At 39.9% G+C, this 21,413-nt stretch overlaps 1 protein-coding gene across 2 annotated transcripts; it reads left to right on the forward strand.

Annotated features, from left to right (window-relative positions):
• Nucleotides 1-238: 238 nt before the first annotated feature.
• LOC148865431 (CBS domain-containing protein CBSX6-like) lies at nt 239-17,392 on the forward strand. 2 transcript variants are annotated; one of them, XM_088974823.1, is made up of 3 exons: nt 1,262-1,752; nt 1,896-1,933; nt 16,268-17,392. In XM_088974823.1, the coding sequence occupies exons 1-3, from the start codon at nt 1,409-1,411 to the stop codon at nt 17,182-17,184; spliced, it is 1,299 nt and encodes a 432-aa protein (XP_088830949.1). In that variant the 5' UTR covers nt 1,262-1,408; the 3' UTR covers nt 17,185-17,392. The 2 variants fall into 2 exon arrangements, with proteins under 2 accessions (XP_088830950.1, XP_088830949.1); XM_088974824.1 differs by lacking the exon at nt 1,896-1,933 and having other exon boundaries at nt 239-1,752; nt 16,287-17,392.
• The last annotated feature ends 4,021 nt before the right edge of the window (nt 17,393-21,413 follow it).

Here is a 21,413-nt window from a genome sequence, read left to right on the forward strand (position 1 = left end):
CTTGATTGTTGGAGTCCCTGCCTCGAATCCCCACTCGAGGCCTCTGATGTCCCCTTTCTTCGCAGGTCCTGGTCCTTGGTCTCAGCACTTCTCGGATCTCGCTAGGCCGTCCTCGAAACCCATTGGTCCTTGGCCAGACTTCACTAACCCTTGGCCAGAGTGCACCTCGAGCTTAAGAGGTCCTCGCCCTCAACAGTTCACAGATCCTCTTACCCACCTCGTCCGGGAGACGAGATAAATTTATTGTGTTTTCCTCAGCCCATCTTGAGCACCAACAATTTCGATTTTGGCCGTTAATTTATTGCAACGTTAATTTGGAGTCATGTAGATTGGGTAGTCTACGATTTTAATGTGTTTTTGAAGCTTTGATAAAATTCCATGTGCTGATTCAGTGGATTCTTCCGCTGTTTTGGGATTACATGTATGCTGACTACGATTTGTTTGAAGTGAAAATTCGAATTATTTTTAGCTTTGTTCATGAATGAACGACTTTACATTTTTGTTTTTACTGGGGATGGAAGTTCTTTTAGGTTTGAATGTTCGATTATGCGTTAATTAGTGGCTACAGTTGGTTTTAATCCTTTCCGAGTGCGTTAATTAGTGGCCTTGTGTCGTCAGGGACCTTCCATGTCGATGACATCGACTCATCTTCTTGCAATTTCTGATCTGTCTTTGTCATTGACCCTATTTTGCCATTCTTCTGTTCTAATTGTTGCATTCCGGTCGCCGTGAAGGTGGAGGAGGAGGAGGTGCGCGGCGGTGTTTGTGTTTGTGTTTGTGGTTGTGGAAAACAGAAAGTTTTGGGTCAATTAGGTTTTAAAGGGAGAATAACGAGAAAAAGAAAATTAAAAAAGCTTAGTGGAATATTTTGGTAATTTAATGTCTTTCGTTATCTAACTTAACGATTGAGGAGGAGGTATTTGTCGCAAGTCGAACGTAAAAGTTCAGGGCCTTTGAAGTTTGACCCTTTGTCGCAAATCAAAGCATAAGGGGTTTTTGTCACTGATGCTATATAATATAGGGAGTCTTTATCACTGATCCTCTAATATAGGGGGGGTGGTTGTAATTTACATTATTATTTATTTTCCCACCTTGGTCAGTGACCCAAACACCGGTCCATGAATCATGATCACCCCCCGCGTACAAATGTACCAAAGCCCGTTTGCTTCTCCCTCAGAATTTCCCGTTACCCACCAGAAAAACTGGGGAGTTTTTCCGTTCTTCTCTATCTCTCTCTCTCTAACCCCATGGCTGGTTTTCTTAGCCGTGCCTCATTGCCAGTTTTCTGGGCCGTCCAAGCGCCCCTAGGCAATTTTGTCAACCTCCATATACCATCGGCAGTTTCCGACTACTGCTTATCTTCCTGCATTCCCTCTTATAGCTCCAAGCCAGGCGGGTTTCCTTTTGCATGGCGTCGGTGTTTCTGCACAATGTCGTCGATGACCTGACAGTTGGAAAGCCAGAGCTGGTTGAGTTTCTGGAGACGGAGGCCATCGAGTCGGCTATTCGGGCGATCGGTGACTGTACAGAATGTGGGATTCCTGTGTGGAAGAGCAGGAACGAGAAGAGCGTGGTGGAGAGTGCAGAGGTGAGGCAACAGAGGTTTGTCGGTATAATTAATTCTCTTGATATAGTTGCTTTTCTAGCAACCGAAGAGTGTTTGGAGAATCGGAAGAAGGCAATGAAGACACCCGTCTCAGAGGTCGTGGTGCCGAATAATTTACTCTTGAAGGAGGTTGATCCTGGAACAAGGTAAGCATTTCTTATTCTTATTTTTTTTAATGTTAGCATTTTTAGTTTTAAGTGATCATGTGCAACTCTGAGCGGAAATTTTGAACCAACATGTCTTAGTTACTTATGGAAGTGGGTTTCTGTTGATGATGTTGTGACTGCAGTGTCTATGTCGCTTGTGGATCCAATTTCCTAATTTGGGGTAAAGGTTTTTTATTGCTATGTTAATTCTTTGATGGATGACTACTTTTCTAGTTTGATGTTGATGCATTAGCGATATGTTGCTGGACTTGGGTTTGGTGCTTCTGTTATTAATTTGATTTTTGAGCTGGATTCGATTCTCTTTTGTTCAATAGTTGATCCGGGTTTCTGCTTTTGGAGTTAGCTGGGTTTGACTATTTACATGTTTTTTCGTATTTCTTTATACTCTTTCTTGTCGCTTTATTTCAGAGTAGTATTGTACTTTACCGAGTCTCGGCATTAGTTCCAGTTTGATTTTACCTATCGAAAAGAAGTCTAGTTTGGTTTTCCGCTATGATCCTTCCCTTCCGATTATGGATTGGTTCTGAGTTTATATGCTCTACTCTTGATACCGACTCTGTTTGGTTTTGATGGTTAACTAGGAATCTGTCTTGTTTTTATAAAATCTGATCATTGTTGCTGCATTTCTTTCCTGCTTGATGTTTCTCTTGCAGTTTCAGTATATGACTCCTATCCTCCACTTTGTTACTGTTGTGACCTGTATTTCATGCTTTAAAAGATATTATTCATAATTACTTCTTTTTTGTCCTCGCTTCCAGTATAAATATTTTAGTAAGAACAAGACTTTTATGAATAATCATATCATTTTTTTCACTGTTTCCACTTTCTATATGTTGATGAGAATGAAAAAGTTTCCATCCTTTTTGCATCTTTATCTGTGATGTCAAAGCATACAACTCCAAAGCAAAAACAGAATTCTTTGAACAGGGATCTGTATCATGCATTTGCTTGACAATTAGTGTACTAAATCTCATTCAAATCACTTTAAAGTAGTAAGAACTATTATCGAGCATGACATCTCATGCCGTGATTGCTTAATACTTTTTTTGATCATATGCTACTGCATTTGCAGAATAGTATGCAGTGACAGGATGATTATTGGTGAACCTTAGCAACCTGTGGACCTTTAAAACAGTGAAAATTACTAACAAAATGATAGAATAAGCATATTCAACAAGATTTTGGACATGGTTTTTTTTTTAAATTAGTAAAATGAAAATTTCATTACTTACAAATCGTAGTTTTGACATTTTCAACAGATAACTGACGGTTGGTTAATGGCAGGGACCAACTTGACACTCTTTGGAAGTTAAGGTACTGCAGTGACAAGTTTGAAAGTTTGCGTGCTAACTCGACACTATCCCCAAAGTTCAGGGTACTAAAGTTGAATTTTCCCTTATTTATATGTTAAAACTTAAAACTTTTATATCTTATATAAAATAATAAACATTTAATATAAAACAAAATATACTTGTATTTATATAACATATAATATAATGCAATGTTTTAAAATGCGGAGGCGTGACATGAGGCGTTCCACTACCTAGAGGCATGAGGCGTAGTTTAGAACGCAAGAGGCATAAGCCTCCTTAAGAGGAGGGGGGTTAGGAGGAGGATGAAGAGGAAGGGGGGATCTTATTTTTTCTTTATTTTTAATAAAAATCTTTTATATTAGTTGAAAGGGGGAGTCTTGTCAAAGTGGAGGCGAGAGAGCGAACAAATTGGGCTGCATCGAAAAGGGGGTGGGGGGGGTGGAGTGCAGCAGGGGGCAACCACTTTCTTTCCCCTTATCTTTCTTCCCTTCCTTTTCCTTTTATCTTTTTTTTCTTCTCTTCCTTTTTCTTTCCCTTCCCTTTCTTTTCCTTTCCTTTCCTTTTTTTTCTTTTTTCTTTTCTTTTTGTCTTTTTATATCAGATGTGCATGAGGCGCATGAGGTGTACGCCTCTAGCACACCTCATGAAAAAGGCGCAAGAGGTGTATGCTTCTTGCACATGAGGCATATGCCTCAGAGGTGTCAACACCTCTAGCATACGCCTTAGGGCGTTTTGGGAGCGCCTTGCTTGGAGGCATACGCCTCCCACGGCTTTTAAAACACTGTTATAATATAATGTAAGACATATTTGTATATATTATATAATGTATATTTAAAAATATATATTATGTTATATCGCGGGCTGGGCTTGAAGTGTTAGGCCCAAGCCCAACCCATAATTTTTTAAGCTTCATGCGGGCCTGGGCCGGACTGGGCGTGCACACAAAAACCTGGGCCCAAGCCTAGAAATTTGCAGGCTGGGCTGGGCCGGCCAAGAATAATCACCCCTAAGTTCTGCCTTTAAGGACTCTCCATTCCCCATTGATCTTGAAAAGAGTGCTCTTAAGTTTCCTTGTCTTTGATGGCCCCTCCTATTCCAGCTGGGCCTGGGTTTCCTTGACTACTACCATCGAAGTTTAGCTTTAGGAATCTTTCAATGGGAACCTTTATGCATTGAACTAGAAGCCACTAGATGCCAATTCCTCCAAATATCATCAAAGGTGAAGTGTTTGAATAGTTCCAAAGTTTGTAGCCAGTGTATAACCTTGGGTTGCCTTGACTACTCCCATCAAAGTTTAGCTTAAGAAATCCATCAATGGGAGGTGTCCAAACCATACTTGCTTTAACCTTATGCATTGAACTAGAAGCCACTTGCTTTAACCTTCTTGTATAGATTCTTGAGAGGCCGAGAGGGGTAAGGTTTTATGTCCCTCCTCATAGGTATTTTGATATGATTTAATAATAAAATTTAATAGTGGCTGCCCCTTCACTGGGAGTAAAGTTTGGGGTCCAAAAAAGACATGTATTTATGTATATACGAATGTATGCATGTATGTATATGTATATGTAAATATATTAAATATAATCTTTTATGTATGCCAGGCTGAAAGTGGCTCACTGCAGTTTATTTCTTTTGTAGTCAATTTACATATTTTCTTTTTATTACATTTACTTAATATGGAACCCAATGTCTTTTTTATTACAAACTTTCTTTTACATATTTTTATTTTGTTTTACGTATCTTGTATTACATATTTATTTCATAACAATTTTTTATATTTATTTCCATATATATTTGTTTTACTATTAATCCTATGCTTTTGAAATTTTACTTTTTAGTTTGTTTCCATTTTATCACCTTCCTTGCCCAAATAAAATAATCCAATTACTTAATTTTCATATTTCCTAGTTTATTTATTTCTATACAATAAGCTAAATTTATTTATAATTTCTTTATATATATTTTTGATCTAACATACACACACAAAATTTATCCATACAATGTATATACAAGGGTATTTTGATCGATTGTAGTTAGATTAGGGCATCAGAAAGAAATGCTAGTAAATATTTTTTCATCAAATACAAGTTATTTATTAGAACTAAATGGCTTGTAAGTAATTGGGAATGGATAAAAATTATTTGATAAATTTCTTCATTTTTATTATATTGATATTTTTGTTTTATTTATTTTTATTAAAGAAAAAACATAACTATTATTTTTTGTAAATTAGTGGGTCATCATAGTTGTCAATGCGTCACCTAGGCGCCCTTGGCTGGGTGCCTCGCCCAAACGCCTTGACTTTTAGCAACTTAGTGCCCTTCTAGGTGGTTAAGCGCCCACATAGGCGACAAAAATGACAAGGCGGGCGCCTTTTATAATATCATTTATATTGCTGTATCTTATTAATGTATGTGTTAATACATTTTATTATATGCTATATATATCAATTATATTTTGTTTTAATGTTTTACTATTGAAATTTAAAAGATCAAAGGGTTTTGAGAAGAGAAAAAGAAAGAAAGAAAGAAAAGAAAAGAAAGGGGAAAGAAACAATAGAATAATAAAGTTCTTTTTTTTTTTTCTATTCTCTCTCTAACTAAATAAAACAGAAATTCCATCCTTGTTTTTTTTCTATTTTACTTTCCATCTTGAATATTTATCATATAAAGTTAATAACCTTCTTTAGCTGCTAATTAATATGAATTTTCTCTATTAAATACTTAATATAGTAGTATTATTTTTGAAGATGATGAAATTAATATATGTAAAAGATTTTTATCTTTTAGATGTGATGATTTGCCACATTTTTAGAGGAAATTTAATGTTCTTAATAAAGGGCATTGCTATTTTCAATTAACATACATGCTGAATGGTGTATAAAACTAGGAAACTAGCCAAAAGCCAGTTTTTTCATATTATAAAGGGCGCCTAGGCGACTAGGCGACTAGGCACCCCAGTGTCGCCCAGAATCGCCTAGACGCCTTGAAAACTATGGGGTCCACTATCATTTGCCATGGGAATATGTGAATGGAGATGCTTTCTATCACGTGCATTTAGTAAGAGAAAATTGAAGAGATATTCTTGGGTTAAAAGAGATATTAAGAGAGATTTTTGAGTTTAAATTGTTTGTTTTATTTATAGTCCATTAAACAATCAAGTTTTCTTGAATCTTGGAAAGTATTATAACTAATACATTATAAAATTTCCTCTCTCTTTTTTTTTTTTTTTTTTGAGAAAGAAAGGTAAAGTATTATATTACTCACATCAAAAAGCAAGATTATAATACCCTGCAAAGCAAGGCACTGTACAGGGCCCAATTCCTTTCTGTACATTTTCTATCCTATATGCTTAGGTATAAAAAGAGAGCTATGCTCAAAGAAAGAACCATATGGTTTCCTGAATTACTTTTCTTTTCTTTCTTTCTTGTTTTTTTTTTTTTTTTTTTTTTTTTTTTTTTTATCAACAGCCACAAAGAAGATTTTTATTAATGATTAAAGGAAATAGATACAAAAAGAGTTGTGAACAACAAGCATGCCCAATACAAGGCAAGCCACCCAACCCATATTACAATTGTGCCCAATACATAAAATTGTCTTTGAAAGCCCTGCTTAGCTAAATTGTCTGCCAAGCTGTTTGCAGATCTTCTAACCCAACATACTTGGATGTTCATGTCTTTTGACAGACACAAAAATCTTCGGAAATCATTCATTTGATGCTAAGTCACCCCCTCTCCTCTTTTCAGCCATCCCACTACTACCTTCGAATCCCCTTCAATAATTAATTTGTCAATTCCCAATTCTTTGGCCTTCTCTACCCTGTAACTACTGCCAAAAATTCTGTTTTCACTGAATCACCTTGCTTGATTGGGGTTGAAAATAAAACACTAATAATGCCTCCTTCATCCCTAATAACCCCTCCAATACTTGAGGGACCTGGGTTACCCATACTACCACCATCAAAGTTCAACTTCTTCCAACCAACCATTGGGGGTGACCAAAACTCTAGGGATTTTTGTTTCCTAGAGGAAGATCCAACAGTTGCCCCCAATTCCAGAAAAAAATCTTCCACTCTAAAGTATGAAAAAAGTTTCAAGGTTTTCACCCAATGGGCAACTTTAAGAGTAATACAATCAATTAGCATCTCCAAGCTTCTCTTCTTCTCAAAGATTCTTGTGTTTCTTTCTTCCCATACCATCCAACATACTGTTGCCCTTGTACATCTCCACAAAATCCTACATCTTTTTTTTGTGCTTCTCAAAACAGAAGGGCTGAACAGTCCATCCGAACTGGAACAAGGGTTCCACCTACAACCAAAAAGAGAAGAAAACCATTTCCAAATACAACAAACAAAGGGACAGGAGATTAAGAGGTGGAAGGCAGTTTCACTGTTCAATTTACACAAAAGCACCAGTTGGGGGACAAGGCCCAATTTGATCTTTTCCTTGCAACAAATCACAAGTATTAATGCACAACCAAAAAGAGAAGAAAACCATTTCCAAATACAACAAAGGGACATGAGATTAAGCGGTGGAAGGCAGTTTCACTGTTCAATTTACACAGAAAGCACCAGTTGGGGGACAAGGCCCAATTTGGTCTTTTCCTTGCAACAAATCACAAGTATTAATGCACCCATGGAACACTTCCCAGAAAAATGTACTGACCTTTGGAGGATTAGGAAATCACCAGATTTCTTTCACTAGGAAAGGGGGGGGGGGAGAGGAAGTAGAAACAAGGAAGCTAAATAATGACTTACAAGAAAACTGCCTAGTAGGGGAAGGGGACCACCCCCTAGCACCCCTCCCATCATTAACAAGGGTCACCGTCTCCAGCACACTCAACAAGTTAAACACCAAGGGGATTTCTGACTCTTAGATTTCTAATAAACCCCAAATTCCAATTCAACCCATAAGAAGGGTGAGGATCTATAAAATCAGGCACAAGTCTACCTTTGAGATTTGAAAGAATAAAAAAGGAGGGAAAGACATCTTTCAAAGGGGATTCACCTACCCACACATCTTTCTAGAACCTTATTTTACTACCAGAGGCCAAGTCATGCCTTACATGATTGAGGAAAGAAGAATGCCACAAGGTGAGACAGTCCACATCCTAGCCATTTCTTGACAGCCCATGAATACTAGCCACCATCTTATGCCATAGTCTTTTATTTTCCACAGGGAACCACCAAAGCAATTTGCTTAATAGTGCCTGTTTTTTCATATTCACATTTCCAATCCCTAACCCCCTTCTTCCTTTTTCTTAACCACCTTTCTTCCCCTCCCTTGGTTCCCAAAGGAAATCTCTCATATGCTTCTCAATTCTCTTTACTATTGCTTGAGGCATCATGGACTATGGTGCAAAATAAACATGGAGGTTAAATAGAGTGGATTTGATCAATGTAAGTTTCCCACCTAGAGAAATATAGTTCCTTTTCCATCCAGCCAGTCTTTTCTCAGTTCTCTCTATCACTAGACTCCCAAACCTAACCAGTCTAGGGTTATCTCCTAGAGGTAAACCTAAATACCTTAAAGGGCATTCCCCACTCTCACATCCTAAGGTTTTTGTCATAGACCTAGGCTCCTCACTTTCTAGATTGACCCTTGCATGTTGGCTTTTTTCCAATTTGCACTTAAATTAGATGTTCTCTCAAACAGATTGACCACCAATTTCAGATTTGCCACACCTTCTCTATTCTCCCCATCACAAAAAATCAAAACGTCATCTGCAAATTGAAGGTAAGTAACTAGAACACTATCCCTTCCCACCAACCAGCCCTTGAATAACTGCCAACAATTAGCTTTGGATATAAAGTTACTAAGGACCTCAGCCACCAACGTAAAAAGAAAGGGGGAAAGTGGATATCCTTGTTTTAGGCCTCTAATCCCTTCAAAAAAATTAACCACTGACCTGTTAACAATTATTGAATAATGACTTGTTTACAAACATCCTTTAGTCCAGTTACACCATAAGTCTCCAAACCCACAACTCCTCAAGATATTAATAAGGAACCCTTGATCCACTAGATCATATGCTTCTCAAAATCCAACTTGATTGCAACCCTCTTGTTCCTTGATCCCTTTTGAGCCTCAACACATTCATTCACAATTAATATTTGATCCAAATGGAACTTTTGGATGGCAAGGAAGGACATGGTTCACTCTTGAAAGAAGAGAGGTGTTTAAGGTGGCCCCTAAAGAATGAGTTGGAAGAAATCGTACTTAGGGAAGAGATTTGTTGGAGGTAGAAATCAAAACATCAATGGATTAAAGAGGGGAATGGCAATACTAAATTTTTCCATGCAACTGCTAATGGAAGGAGAAAAAACTTTGTGGAGAAGTTAGAGGTGAATGGTGAAATTGTGGTTAACCAAGATGAGATCGCCAATGTTTTATGAATCATTTTAGAGAAGTCTACAAAAGGTAGGGGGATGTAGTTAGAGTGGAAGGGTTGGAGTGTCTAAGACTGGACCCTGACTTGGCAAGATTGCTAGAAAGAGATTTTGAGTTGGAAGAAATAAGAAGGGTAGTGTTTTCAATGGATAGATCTAAAGCACTAGGATTGGACAGATTCACTATGGCTTTCTATGAAGATTGTTGGGAAATCATCAAATTAGATTTGTGGATAGTCTCTGAGGAGTTTGCTGAGGATCATTAGTCTAGGGATTAACTCCACTTTTTTTGGCCCTGATATCTAAAAAGGGAGATGTGGTCCAATCGAGAGCAAGGTTCAAAGTATCGATACACCCTTATGTATCGGCAGAGGTGTATCGGTGCTTAGATACATGCGGTTTTATATTTTTTCTCTAGTTTTTTTTTTTCAAAATTTGGTTTTTGGGGAGGCATTTAGGCATATTTTTTTATTAAAAAAGAGGGGTCCCAAAACACTTGTAAATAGGTGTATCAGAACCCCATAGATACGATACGATGCGCCTGATACAGGGTGTATTGTATCAAAATTTTGAACCTTGATCAAGAGATTTTAGACCCATAAGCTTGAGGACTAGCATTTATAAAATTTTTGGTCAAAATGCTATCTTTGAAATTAAAAATAGCACTACCCAATTTAATAAGTCAATCACAAGGGGCATTCATTCAAGGAAGATAGATCACAAATCAAATTTTGATAGCAAATGATTGTGTAGAGGATTTCAAGAAAAGGGGAAAGAAAGGTTTTGTGTAAATTGGGTCTAGAGAAAGCTTATGATACGGTTGATTGGTCCTTGTTGGATTCCTTGAGGACCTTTGGTTTTGGGAGAGGTGGTGTAGTTGGATTGAAGGCTGTTTGGAAACTTCCCATTATTCGATTTTAGTTAATGGAGTGGTTAAGGATTGCTTTCCAGCCTCTAAAGGATTGTGACAATGGGGACCCCTTTCTCCCTTTTTACTTTGATAGTCGATGTGTTTAGTAGGCTCATCTTGAGAGCTGATAGTTTAGATCTGATTAGAGGTTGGAGGGTAGGTAGAGATCGCACCGTTGTAACACATTTGCAGTTTGCAGATGATACGATTATCTTTTATGAGACTAGAGATCCATGGAAGGCAAGGAACTTGAAACAAGTGATAAACCTATTTGAATGTGTTTCTCAGTTGAAGGGCAATATTGAAAAGAGTTGTGTAGTGGGGTTAAATTTGAAGTGGGAAGAGATGAGTGAGATAGCCGAGTCCTTAGGTTGCTCTGCTCTACCTCTGACTGGATTTGAAATATTTGGGAATTCCATTATGAGATAATCCTAGGGAAGGAAGATTTTGGAACCCCGTTGTAGAAAAATGCACGAAGAAGTTGGAAGCTTGGAAGAGAAACTACATCTCCTTTGGGGGTCATATCACTTTAATAAAGGTTTTTATAGAAAATCTTCCAATTTATTTTCTCTCGGTCTTTAGGATGCCACAAAGGGAGGTTTTGAAGGTAGAGAAAGTTATGAGGGACTTGTGGGAGCTTGGGGAAGGAAGGATCATGTGGTTAGGTGGGAACTAGTGTGTAGGAGGAAGGAGCAGGGGGGTTTTGGGATTAGGTAATTTAAGGAAGAAGAATACAACTTTGCTGGGTAAATGGCTGTGGTGGTGACATCTGGAAAGGGAAAGACTTTGACACAAAGTTGTAGAAAGTATTCATGGAGTTGTAGGTAATGGTTGGGATGCTGGTGTATCTCGGAGGGCTACGTTGAATTCTCCTTGGAAGGCTATCCATAGTATTCTTCCTTTGTTCTTTAACCTGATCAGGTATGATGTTTGTACCGGAGATAAGGTTTTGTTTTGGGAGGATGTTTGGATTTGTAAATCTACCCTCAAGGAACTTTTTCCCTCCTTGTATTCATGTCCTTTTCCCTTTCTTCTAACCTCAATTGGAAATTGGGTTTTAGGAGGGATTTGAGAGATTTTGAGCTTGAACAGGTTGCCTTGCTCCTTGAAACTTTGGATCCAGTTTGTTTGAATCCTTCCAAACCAGATGGTCGCATTTGGACCCCTAGTTCTTTGGGATCCTTTTCTTGTGCTTCCTAATTTTCTTGCTTGTTCTCAGTTCCTAATCCTCAGCCTTTTCATAGCAAGGAAGTTTGGTCCAAACCTATCCCTCCAAAAGTTGGATCTCTTTGTTGATTGGAAAATTAAACACTTTGGGATGTCTTGCAAGTTAAATGACCTGGTCTTTCCATTTCCCCTAACTGGTGTACCCTCTGCAGAGCAAATGGAGAAAGTTGCTACCATCTACTAATATCCTGCCCTGTTGTTGTAGGTCTTTCGGAGAAGCTTTTTGGTCTTTCTGGTTGCAGGTGGGTTGAGCCGGTGCAAATCAGTAGGCTGTTTGGCTCTTCAACTTTTAGGTGGCTAAAGAGAAGAGGTAGATTCTTGTGGAGGTGTGCTAGAGCTGCTTTGGTGCAGACTGTTTGGGAGGAAAGTAATGCTAGGATTTTCAATGACAAGTAAAGGGATGAGACTAGTGTGCGGGTAAGTATTTTAAACAGGGTCATAAACTAGGTAAAGTCTTTGGACCTGTTCTCACCTTTCTCCTTTGATGACATCTGGAGAAATTGGGAGCAAATTTTCAAAAGTTCTATTGCTAGAAATAAACCTGTGGAGTGGAGGCCTCCTGAAGGTGTTATTAAATTAAATTTTGATAGCAGTAGTCTAGGTAACCCAGGGCTGTCCAGAATTGGGTGAGTTTTCTGAAATGCTGATGGCTAGATTGTAGCTTTATTTTCTGGTCCTATTGGTGAGGGAGACTCGGTTAATGCAGAAGCCCAAGTTGTACTACAATGAACAGAGATTGTGAAGGAACTGGCTGTGGGGCAATTTGATAATTGATGGCAACTCTAAATTGGTTGTTGGGTGGCTGAAAGAGCTGGAAACTGTATCTTGGTCCTATAGGGGGCTAAGGTTCAAATGATTAACTACAAATATAATAGTTAGAGTTCAATGGGAAAGATGATTGGCAAATGGGATAGCAGATTTTCTAGCCAAGCAAGGGGTACATAGGAATCAGTTTTTTTGGGCTCAACTGTAAGCTTTGTGATATAGTTTAGAGGCTGCACCTTGCGCCTCGTTGTTGAGAGTTTGTTCTATGTATCCTTTGATTTTTAATTAATAAAATTGCTATTATTTATAAAAAAAAACAAAGATTTTACCACCTCCTCATATGGTAATCATATATGTACCAACCTAGGGTCACCACTAATTGTGATGTTTTAGGTCTATAAGGAATCATGTCATTAGATCTCACATGTTAGTCTCACTCAACACCTAATGCCCTATAAGGATGTTATAGTGACAAAATAAATACAACTAACTCACCTCATGAATATAGGGTTTTTCACTTAATTTTCAATGTTGGAAGACAAAAAAATAACTTTAAATGATCACAAAATTATTTTAACTTGAACAATCTTCCACTTGCACTTCTAAAACCAGTCAACATTCTTAACATCATAGCATCAACATAATGTGTTATCCAAACATTTTCCTTTTAGTTTCCAAATCCTCATATTCTGCCTAAGTGGTAGAATTAACAATGTGATGCTGCTTTTCGCTCTATCTGCTACTACTCTACACAAAGTAAAGATACCCTGTTGAGAGCACAATTATCAATGTAAGGGTAATTTAATCATTTGAATAATCATGGGGTTAATTGTAATTTATGTGCTATAATATATATACAAGCAAGAGGGCCACACTTGGGAATCTCAATGGGGCGGGGTGGGGTCGGTTGTCACATACCCCGTCCCTGACCCTGAACACACATAATGCACCCTGTCCCGCCCTACGCCGGCCATTCCTACCAGCAAATTAGCATAAATCAGTAAAAATAACACATACATGAATTAGATTAATAAAATAGAAATTAGTAAAGTACAAATTTGCATGTTGAAACAAATATATAGTAAAATACAAATATGCATTAATTGGAAATACAATCAGTATTTATATGACATAAAAATAATTAAAAAATATATAACCTAATTGGGACAGGTTGGGGGGCGGGCTTGGGGCAGGATGAAGCCCTGGTCGGGGTGGATCAGATTACCATCTCTAGCCACACATGACAATTTTGGCGGTCCTTTATTCTATTATTTTCTCTTCTCTCCCCTTTCTTTATCTCTTTTAATCTCTCATAAAGCACTAACAAACATAACAAGTTAGTTTCAGAGCAACATTGGGACCTATTACCAATCAGTGCTTCTATAACAGTTGCTGTCATCATCATTGTTGACCACTGATGTCAACAGGCCATATGACTGGTTAGGTCGATAAATGGAGGTAACCCTAGGTTTTGGTTGAGTTCGACTGTAGATGAGCCTTGGTATTGAAATTTGTGGACATTTGGAACTGGTATACTATTTTTCTAGGTATTCAAATTCCTGGTGATTTGAGAATGAGTCTTTTTGGATCTAAGTTGTATGATAATCTAGAATCTTTTGGAAGTGTCTTGCATTGATTAGGGGAATACTAATGGTTTTGGACTGATTTTTTCAAACCATATTTGCTGCCTGGCTCTGTTTTGTCTCTTTTAAAGCTGCATGAGAGACTTGTTTTGTATACTTTCTATCCAGAAACCATGTTATACCATATCATTGAGGTCTGTCCTTTTTTTGCCTTAATACTTGGCTGGTTATGCACTCTTTCCCCAAGTGTTTAACAGTTTGTGTACTAACCTTTGAGAAGCATTAACAGTTTGTATACTTATCTCAAAAGGTGTGAATGATTTGTTCTCTTATCTTGGAATGTGTAAATAGTAAGAGTAGAACTAGTGGTCTCTAACACCGATTGAAAGGGCGGGTTTGGATACTACATGGGAGTGGGTGGAAGTCCCAATATTCTGATCACCACTATAAACTTGATGAAAATAATTTCTTGGAGTGGTCTTAGCTTGCAAAATTATATGCAAGGATAGAGGAAAGATTGGATACCTCATAAGGAAAGAGATGAAACTGCCATCAGATATTGGAACCATGTAGCCACGTATTGCTTGGAACCAGACCTGTCCATGGCCCGGGCTTGGTTGAGCTTTTTTCAAAATTTGAATGGGCCCGGTCTGAAGCAGTGTAAAATGTTAATGGGCTGAGCCAAAGCCCAGCCTGTGAACAGGTCTACTTGCAATTTGATTGTAATGTTGTGGTTGTTTAGTTCCACAAAGATGAACATTTCTAGGATTTATAATTTATAACCAATTGATGCACACACACAAAAAAAAAAATGCTAGGAATTAAACGTTCTTACTCATTTCCAAGGACACCTGGGATAGTAAGGTTATAGCTATGTATTCTTAATATGAAATCCAGGGTCCATTGACTTCAGAGAGAGGTCAACAGTAACAAACAGACAGATATATAACTATGTATTTTTCTTCCCTCAAAGCATTATCAAAAGAGATAGGTCAATCAATATAGAAAATTCATTGAGAAGCACAGGGTGTTTAGGTTTACCTCTTGGATCTAGATTTACTTCTTAATGGAGTCCAATTGTTGAGAGGGTAGACAGCAAGTTAGCTTCTTAGAAGGCAATGTAGATGACAAAAGGGGACAAATTGACTCTTTAGTGTGTCTTGTCAAGCTTACATTATTATATGATGGCTCTGCTCCCAATTCCATCTTGCACGGCAACATTAATAGAGAGGAGAACGAGGGAGTTTCTTTGGTGAGGAGAGATGAGTTTAAATTCCACCTTGTGAGCTGGAAGAAGGTGTTCTCTTCGAGGAATCTAGGAGGCTCAGGGGTGAAAAGGATGAAAGAAATGAAATTGACCCTAATGGCTAAATGGTTCTGGAGGTTTAATGAAGAACTGATTTCTCTTTGGAGAAGATAATCTTGCGTAGTATGGCACAAGGAACAGAGAGCAGGACCCAGGTTTTGGTTACCAGGTCTTATGGGTGTGCTCTTTGGAAAGGAATTGAAAAATCTTATTACTATTATAAAAGGAGTGACCTTTGATGTGGGGGATGGTGTTAGGGTTGGTTTTTGGGATGATAATTGGGCAGCAGGAGGCCCATTTAATAGGGCTTTCCCTTCCCCGTTTGCAATTGATCATATTAAAACAAATTATTTGGATGATATTTATGTCTTTATAAATTGAAAACCTTATATTAATATAAATTTCCAAAACACAACCTATTGAAAACAATATAAAAGATATTGAGGTACTAGGATGTATTTCAAGATGTATTCCAATGATATTTCATGTTGGTATCTACGGAAATAAAGATGGAGACATTATGGCTCCAGTTTTCTTCACGACTTTTATTACCTAGTATAGTACTGAATTTGAATTTTAATGGTTCTGCTCCCTTCATTTTGTTCTCTATGTTATATCTACGAGAATGATACTTATGATCTTCATTCAAGAGGGGCCCCTTTAACATGTTATATTGGATCCTAAAAACAGTCATACCCTTTGTATTGTTATTAATCCTGTCTGATCCCAATCCAGTGATCGAAAGTATCCCATGATATGAGTTTCTCTTGTTCAATTTTGACATGGATTCATATCTCCTTATTGATACTTTATACGACGGAGATGCTCTAAGGATTTTGCACATAAGAATTCTTAGTGTCTGGAAATACAAAAATACACAACAATTTTAGAAAATCCCGCATCTGACCACTTGGGTTCTGCATTATTAATTCATGAGCTGACAAATATAAAATGTCTTTGGTGTATAAATATCTTTCAACTCTACAATATTAACACCTTGTAGTTCTTGTTTATCATGCAAGACTGATTGATGCATTGGAGATGATGAAGCAAGGTGTGAGGCATATCCTTGTGCCAAAAAGTATAGTGTTGAAAGGCGTGAGCAAGCGTTTCTCGGTTCTCTACAATGGCAAGTGGCTTAAAAACCTAGAGTCTTCCACTGGCACCAATGGTACCACAAACAGCATTCGGCCTACATCTTCCTCTTCAATGTCTGTCTGTGAGAAAAAGTTTTGCTGCCTATCAAGAGAGGATGTGATCCGTTTTATTATTGGGTGCCTTGGTGCTCTTGCTCCACTACCTCTCTCCTCCATCCTTTCCCTTGGAGCAGTCAACCCGAACTACAAATACATTGAGGCATCTACCCCAGCCATCAAGGCTACCCAAAAGCTTCCCCCAGACTATAGTGCAGTAGCTGTTGTTGAGTCCACATCAAAGGGCCATTGCAAGATCATCGGAGAGATATCAGCCTCCAAACTACGGAAATGTGATCATATAGCTGCTGCCTGGGCCCTTGGAAACCTGTCAGCAGGACAGTTTGTAATGGGGGTTTGTGATGAATCTGATGATATAACCCCAACGTCTCTTCCTGATTTTTCAATCAGTTCTGTAGTCAACGAGGATGGTTGTGACGTTGGTGGGTTGAGGCCAAGGAAGTTCTGTAGTAGGAGCATTGGGTTCACTAGTAATTCAACAAGCCCAACTATAGGAAGGAGCATCTGTACAGGGAATGCACCCTTGACATGCAAGGTTACATGTTCATTGGCGGCAGTCATGGCTCATATTCTGTCTCGCAGGGCAACCCATGTCTGGGTTACTGACTCTGAGAGTGAAGATATCTTGGTTGGGGTGGTCTCTTACACCGACATCCTGGTTGCTGTGACTAAACACCCTTCTACCATTGCTTGTGTAAATAATTGATTTTGAGGGTTTTCTTTTTGTTTTTCCCTGTTCTTTTTTATGGGGCTCAAGTTGAGCATAAATATGCTGATTTATGCCTTTTTTGACGAAATAGAATAGTCAATCGTTTTTCCCTTCTAATTCTTTTACATTATGCCCCATCATATATTTGTTGTAGAGTTGGATGTTTGTTGTGAACAAATAATAGTGTTTAGTTCTTTTTTATAAATCCTCTCCACCCATCTCCACCCTCCTCGAGTAGGATTTCAATTTAGACGATGTTTTAAAAATGTTGTTGACCCAGGTGGTCAAACCGTTTGATCCAGAAACTGGTCATGTTCCCGGTTCTGTTTATGTCCTGGGTTGCTGGACATCAAACCGGCCGTTTGGCCTGGTTAACGGTTCATGGGTTGCATTTAAATAAAAACTTAAAGAAATAAAAATGACTTATGTTAATCTTATTGAACTACGGAGTTTGGACGATGATCTGCAGTGGTGAACAGAACGATGACCACCCTCTTGGGTGGCAAACATAACTGGAGTAAGAACTCACATCGTCTGCATCCTGGATTAGAAAGTTTTCTGCATCCACCAATAAGAAGAGAACACGTCATATAATGATGTTAGATGCATTTCAACTAACGGAGTCCAGACTTTTAGCGGGCGTCTAGACTACAAAAACAAAAGGGGATTGGGCGGGTTTAACAAGATTTAAAAGTTTTTGGAGTCTAGACACCTTTTAAAGTCTGGACTCTGTTGGTTGAAATGCATCTAACATCTATATATGACGTGTTCTCTTCTTATTGGTGGATGCAAAAAGTTTTCTTGATCCTGGATGCAGATGATGTGAGTTCCTCGGGCAACTACCAAAATGACAAAAGAAAGAGGGTTTTCTTTAGTCCATTACGATACTACCCTTTTTCTTAATAGAATCTGTAGTTGATACATTTTCTTTTTGAAGCCTTATAGCAAACATCATTCATTAAATGCCCATATTACAATTAAGCAAGCACAGAGAGCAAGAAAAGTGAAAAAAGAAACTAGAGAAAAACAGACCAAACTTGCTTAGAAATAATAAAGTAACCAACCATAAGCATTGGGAGAGAAGATCTTGAGAAAGCTTCTGCCTTCTGCTAGTGGCAAAAAATTTGAAAATGACAAAGAGGGATAACTACCTCTAACTCTTCAAGGCTCTAATATAGACCAATTCAAGTGTGAATTCCTTAACAATCCTAAACTTTGTCCCTGGTGACGGTCCCAAAGCAGGCAGCTAACCCTCAGAATGAAAATTTGATCTCATTGAAGTAACCACAAAACTGTTTTGCCAACAAATTATTTGAGAGTATTCCTGTTGGCAGACCAAAACCATAAGAAGAAACATGAAAAACCTCATTACTGATTGCTGCCAAGAGGCTTAGTAAGTACACAAGTTTAGCCATCGCAGAATTGGCGATAAAGGTCATGATAACACAAAGGTAACAACTACAGGATCCACGATGGAAGTCATGTCCATTACCAAAGTAGGTGCAATCACAGATCCAATAACCAAAGTGCAAGTCCTTTTGTCTTGAGTCGTAGTTTGTTAACGCTATGGAGGTGTGCGATGTGAGTTCGGCTTTGGTCAGGGCAAAGCTAATTTGGGCAGATTTTATTGCCTTGCATTGATAATATTCCCGTACTTGTGTGTTTTATTTCATGGGGAGATATTCCGAATGCAAGGTTACAAAAGGCTGTTATAATGGTGTGGGCACAAATTTGCCTTGATAGAAGCCAATCTCGTGTGATGTTATTCATGATGTCGCACCACCTCCCTAACAACAGCAACATCGCCTCAAAAGCATCATCAAAAAAGATAACACCACGACAACAATAATGTACCAGGAACACCACATCACAAGATAATAGTATATGGAAATCATAGCACATGACCAGCCTTGCGATCATGTTGCTGCTCAACTTGACATTGCAAGGTGATGGAGGGTGATTTGGCCCGACCTCACAGCACGGGTACACGTGGGCGTGACCTTGCTCAAACAGTGGCTCAGCATGACAGTGCAACGAGCGTGAGCACAACTCGGAGGGAAAGTCCCACCGAGTCCAGCTCGGCAACTCGGCAGGTAAATTACTCGTTGGAAGCCACCTTACCCGCACCTCCTCCTTGGGGTTAAGGCACTTCGGGGCGTCCCGAGTTTGGGGTGCCCTGACCTCTCTTAAGGCTCGAGCTCCTCCCAATAGACCTTGGGCCACTCCCAGGCAAGAGCGCACCGATCCATCTCTGGACACCCCGAGGCATAGACACCTCGGGTCAGCTAGCTCGGCATAACTAGCTACAGGCAGCCCGTCACTCAAAGGACAGCCCGACTCAGGGTAATTCGTGGGAGGCTAGTTTGGTATACCATAGGAGGGCTTCTTGCTCGACCGCCGTACTCGACAAATCTGCGGATAGCAGACATGTCCCTCGTCAGATAGCGCCGCGTCTGCCACCTTTAGAAAGGTGTCCCGCACCTGACAGGCATGCACCCTGCAACGATAGCCCTGCGCATGCCATCTCAGCCTTGCCTGTAACGGCTGTGGTAGACTGATAGTGGCGGTTATACCTGCCTTGTTAGAAGTCAGAGGGTCTAAAGCAACAGAATTCAGTTATAAGGGGATTATTCTCAAGGAACAAGTTATCTTTGAATCACCTGCGCAACCTGCACTCTTAGCCTTCGTTTTCCTTTTGCTTCTTGCACACAATACTGATTTAAGCATCGGAGCGTTCCCGCGGGAAACCCCCCGGGAGTTCTTCCTCTTTCCTCTCGTCTCAAGTACCTCTCAGGAGCCACGTGAGTGCCAGCTAGGAGTGACCGGATCGAGCTACATTAATTGGCATCGTCTGTGGGAAACACTTCAAAAGGCCTTTCTCTCAAAACTTTCTCAGTTTTTTTTCTTCCTTGAAACAATCCAATGCTCATGGCTTCCTCTAGCAACGTCGGACGAAGCACGGAAATGGATAACTCCAGGGAACAACCCCAGCTTCCTACTGTCTGTATCGGATAGTTCATCGTCCCCCTCTCAGCGGACGGAATCCCCAGCTTGAATGTGCCTCTCACAGTGGCACCTCTCATCGCCCCACTCCCTGTTATAGTTGGAGTGACGTTCATCGAACCTTCGATCGTGCCCCTAGCGGCCAGCCCAAACCAACTGGAGGACTTGATGCAGTGCATGCGAGCCATGCAGACCCAAATGCAATAGTTCCAGTAACTTCAACTCTATCAACAACACGTACTGCACCAGGTCTCCCAGTATCAGTATCAGCAGCAATTCCCCCAGCTGCCTCAACCTCAACTTCAGAAGCCGTAGTTCCTGCTTCGGCACCCAGCCTCGCAACAAGCTAAGTCTCGCCGCCAAGACGAGCGCCCCTCTGGCCAAGGAGAGGCCCCCCAAAACCTCCCAAAAAAACAAACCTCTCCCTGCGGCAGACGAGATAGACCGGCTACCTCGATCTCACAGCGGGTAGACAGGTCGGGAGGACCCCAGCTCTCCAGGTCTACATCACCTCGGTAGTCAAAGTTTGAAACCCTGCTCCTTGAGAACCGGTTCGAGGTCCTGGCAATAGACTCCAAATAGGATCCCTCTGTCCGCAGCCATCACCAGCAAACCGGGCTACTTCCTACACAAACCATTCCGGATAACGCAGAGGTGAGTAGCATGAACGCCGAGCACACCAAGAAGCAGAGACGCCGCCGCCGAGCTCGCCGATCTGTCACCCGTGATTTGCCCGGGCTCATGGGCAAAGAAGAGGTAAGCTCAGCCGAAGTCAAAGCTCCCCTCCTCTCGGTTCCATCCCCCTTGTCTTCCGAACTCCTGGCAGTCCCAATGCCCAAAGACTTCAAGCTCCCCCCTCTTGACAAGACCCAAATGATCATGTAGATGCCTTTCAGTCATAGATGCACCAGCGAGAGCTAGTGAGTCGTGCATGTGCATGGCCTTCTCCACTACTTTTAGGGGAGCAGCCCGCACATGGTATCGGAACTTGGCACCTGGGTCGATAAGAAGTTGGGCACAGTTCGCACAAGCCTTCACGTCCCACTTCGTCACCAGCAAATGGTGCCCGTGAACTGAAGAAATCCTCCACAGCATAGTGCAAGGAGAGGGAGAGTCCATCCGGGGTTATATCAAGCGGTTCAACGATGCTTGTATGCAGATACAACGCCTGGACCCCGCTGTACACCTTGCAATAGCCAAGAAATCCGTAACACACAAAAAGT

The sequence above is a fragment of the Nelumbo lutea genome, chromosome 3 (genome assembly GCF_056320005.1).
Source record: "Nelumbo lutea isolate HS-2025 chromosome 3, American lotus-T2T, whole genome shotgun sequence".
NCBI lineage: Eukaryota > Viridiplantae > Streptophyta > Magnoliopsida > Proteales > Nelumbonaceae > Nelumbo > Nelumbo lutea.